Source organism: Gekko japonicus, unplaced genomic scaffold (assembly GCF_001447785.1).
Source record: "Gekko japonicus isolate JY-2015 unplaced genomic scaffold, Gekko_japonicus_V1.1 scaffold2277, whole genome shotgun sequence".
NCBI classification, from domain to species: Eukaryota; Metazoa; Chordata; class Lepidosauria; order Squamata; family Gekkonidae; genus Gekko; species Gekko japonicus.
The window spans coordinates 18,663-22,695 of record NW_015165312.1 but is presented as its reverse complement, the minus strand read 5'-3'; the positions used below and the strand labels follow the sequence as shown (position 1 = coordinate 22,695).

General features: G+C 42.5%; 1 protein-coding gene across 3 annotated transcripts in view; it reads right to left on the bottom strand.

Moving 5' to 3' along the window:
• LOC107109775 (carboxymethylenebutenolidase homolog) overlaps positions 1 to 4,033 on the bottom strand; it is a 29,847-nt gene that overhangs the window by 11,519 nt on the left and 14,295 nt on the right. For 2 of the 3 annotated variants that reach the window (XM_015410477.1, XM_015410476.1), the window contains exon 2: positions 2,894 to 3,117. The exons of the other annotated variant lie outside the window; for it this stretch is intronic. In XM_015410477.1, the coding sequence (XP_015265963.1) occupies positions 2,894 to 3,108 (215 nt within the window). In that variant the 5' untranslated portion in view covers positions 3,109 to 3,117. The remainder of the gene's footprint in view (positions 1 to 2,893; positions 3,118 to 4,033) is intronic. 3 annotated transcript variants of the gene reach the window in all.

Below are 4,033 nucleotides of genomic sequence, written 5' to 3'. Positions count from 1 at the left end.
AGAACTAACATTAAAAAAATGATGTCCTCATCATCATAGGGGACTGGAATGCTAAAGTAGGAAGTCAAAAGGTGACCGGAATAACAGACAAGTTTGGCCTTGGAGAACAAAACGAAGCAGGGCAAAGGCCAACAGAGTTTTGTCAAGAGAACACGCTGGTCATAGCGAACACCCTCTTCCAACAACCTAAGAGGTGACTCTGCACATGGACATCTCCAGATGGGCAACACCGACATCAGATTGATTATAAATCAGATTGACTATATAATTTGCAGTCAAAGATGGAGAAGCTCTATCCAGTCAGTAAAAACAAGACCTGGAGCTGACTGTGGTTCAGATCATGAGCTACTCATTGCAAAATTCAGACTTAAACTGAAGAAAATCGGGAAAACCATGAGGCCATTCAGGTTTGACCTAGATCGCATCCCTGATGAATATACAGTAGAGGTGAAGAATAGATTCAAGGGTCTGGATTTGATAGATAGAGTGCCTGAAGAACTATGGACGGAGGTTCGTTACATTGTACAGGAGGCAGCAATCACCACCATCCCAAAGAAAAAGAAATGTAAGAAAGCAAAGTGGCTTTCTGATGAGGCTTTACAAATAGCAGAGGAAAGAAGGAAAGCGAAAGGCAAAGGCGAAAAGGAAAGATTTACCCAACTGAACGCAGATTTCCAGAGAACAGCAAGGAGAGATAAGGAGGCCTTCCTGAATGAACAGTGCAAAGTAATAGAAGAAAACAATAGAATGGGAAGGACTAGAGATCTCTTCAAGAAAATTGGAGAAATCAAGGGATCATTCCATGCAAAGCTGGCCATGATAAAAGACAGAAACGGTAGGGTAGGGACCTAACAGAAGCAGAAGAGATTAGGAAAAGATGGCAAGAATACACAGAAGAACTATACAGGAAGGACCTCAATGTCCTTGACAACTACGACGGTGTAATCACTGATCTGGAGCCAGACATCCTGGAATGCGAAGTCAAATGGGCCTTAGAAAGCATTACAAACAACAAAGCTAGTGGAGGTGATGGTATTCCAGCTGAGCTATTCAAAGTCTTAGAAGATGATGCTGTTAAAGTGCTGCACTCCATTTGCCAGCAAATTTGGAAAACGCAACAGTGGCCACAGGATTGGAAAAGGTCAGTATACATTCCAATCCCAAAGAAGGGCAATGCCAAGGAATGTTCAAACTATCGCACAATTGCACTCATATCACATGCTAGCAAGGTCATGCTCAAGATCCTACAAGCTAGGCTTCAACAGTACGTGGATAGAGAACTACCAGAAGTACAAGCTGGGTTTCGAAGAGGTAGAGGAACTAGAGATCAAATTGCCAACATTCGCTGGATTATGGAGAAAGCAAGAGAGTACCAGAAAAATATCTACTTCTGCTTCATTGACTATGCTAAAGCTTTTGACTGTGTGGATCACAACAAACTATGGCAGGTCCTTAAAGAGATGGGAGTACCAGACCACCTCACATGTCTCTTGAGAAACCTGTATAAGGGCCAAGAAGCAACAGTTAGAACTGGATATGGAACAACTGATTGGTTTAGCATAGGAAAAGGAGTACGACAAGGATGTATATTGTCGCCTTGCTTATTTAATATATATGCAGAGTACATCATGCGAAATGCTGGCCTGGATGAATCACAAGTGGGAATTAAGATTGCTGGGGAAAAGATCAACAACCTCAGATATGCAGATGATACCACTCTAATGGCTGAAAGTGAAGAGGATCTAAAGAGCCTCTTGCTCAGAGTAAAAGAGGAGAGCGCAAAAGTGGGCTTGAAGCTCAACATCAAAAAAACTAAGATCATGGCATCCGGCCCCATCACTCCTTGGCAAATAGAAGGGGAAGTCATGGAAGCAGTGACAGACTTCACATTCCTGAGATCCAAGATCACTGCAGGCGATGACTGCAGCCATGAAATTAAAAGACGCCTGCTCCTTGGGAGGAAAGCAATGGCAAACCTTGACAGCATAATAAAAAGTAGAGACATCACCCTGCTAACAAAAGTCTGTATGGTCAAAGCAATGGTATTCCCAGTGGTACTGTATGGCTGCGAGAGTTGGACTATAAGGAAGGCCGAGCACCGAAGAATACCGGTAGATTATTTTGAATTATGGTGCTGGAGAAGACTCTTGAGAGGCCCTGGAGTGCAAGGAGATGAAATCAGTCAATCCTAAAAGAAATCAACCCTGACTGTTCCCTGGAAGGCCAGATACTGAAGCTGAAGCTCAAATACTTTGGCCACCCAATGAGAAGGGAGCACTCACTGGAGAAGACCCTGATGCTGGGAAAGATTGAAGGTCAAAGAAGACGGGGACGGCAATGGATAAGGTGGTTAGACAGTGTTATCGAGACAACGAACATGAAATTAAACAAATTCCGGAACATGACGGAAGACAGCAGGGTCTGGCGTGACGTGGTCCATGGGGTCGTAAAGAGTCGAAACTCGACTGTGCGACTGAACAACAATCTTTGCATAATCAACAACAAATGGAAATAAAAATAGGCCAAAGTTATAATCTTTTCCTCTTTTTTTTCATGTTTCACAAATATGTTAGTTGTGCTCTGTGGCAGGCACACACAAACTGTGACCCTGCCTAGCGCATTAGCCATGCCTGTTGGCCCTAAAAGGTGTGACAGATCGGTGCAAGTGACAGAGTGGTGCAGCATTGTGATGACAAGCTCTGTACACATTTTACCTTCCCTGTGTGGAGGAACTGAACTCCACCTGCCTTTGTTTGGCTAAAAGTTAGTCTTATTGATTTGGTCCCTCCATTAGTTCACAGCAAATCTTTCTATGTTCAAGTTATCAAAAGTCAGTTCAAAAATTTGGCCTAGAAAATGTGACAGAGACTCAGAGTAAGAGCAGATTACTCACAAGTATCCTTCAGCCGCAATTATGTCAGCAATGTATCTGGTGTCGGGGAACTGCCACCCGTATATGTCATGAACCACAATCACAGCTTTGTCTGTGGGGAAAGGGGGTTGGCAAACATAGGCTTTGATAGTCTCAATTTGTGTTTCTTGGCCACGTCCCACATAATTGCTTCTTCTTCCGATGTCATATTGGAAAGGTAAATCCTTGCTAGACATTTGTAAAAACTGAAATTGAAGCGAACAATAGATTAATGTAATTAATAACCAGTTTATCTTTTCAAATATTTATTGATGAATGCAACCCTTTATTTGTTTTATCTTAGCTCTGTTGTAGCCCATGTGGATTTTAACCATATAATTAAAAGAAAAAGAAAAATTACTGAGATATATATTATACATGGAAACCAGCAAGGGCTTGCGGGAGGCATCTAATTTTCCCCTCCCCCCACTATTTCCTCTTTCCCTTTCCTGAAAGCCTCGGAGCCTTTTCCTTCTTCCTTATCTCGTTTTAGGATTGCTAAACTCCAGTAAACGCTAAACTCAGAAGACCATTATATCTACTACTGTGGCCAGGAATCTCGAAGAAAAAATGGTGTGGCCTTTATAGTCAACAAGAGAGTTCAGGGGTCAGTACTGGGATACAATCTCAAAAATGACAGAATGATTTCGGTCCGATTCCAAGGCAAACCATTCAACATCACAGTAATCCAAGTCTATGCCCCAACCACTGATGCAGAAGAGGCTGAAGTGGACCGGTTCTATGAAGACCTACAACACCTCATAGAACTAACACCAAAAAATGATGTCATCATCATCATAGGGGACTGGAATGCTAAAGTAGGAAGTCAAAAGGTAACTGGAATAACAGACAAATTTGGCCTTGGAAAGCAAAATGAAGCAGGACAAAGGTTAACAGAGTTTTGTCAAGAGAACACACTGGTCATAGCGAACACCCTTTTCCAACAACCTAAGAGGCGACTCTACACATGGACATCACCGGATGGGCAACACCGAAATCAGATTGACTATATAATTTGCAGTCAAAGATGGAGAAGCTCTATCCAGTCAGTAAAAACAAGACCTGGAGCTGACTGTGGCTCAGATCATGAGCTACTCATTGCAAAACTCAGGCTTAAACTGG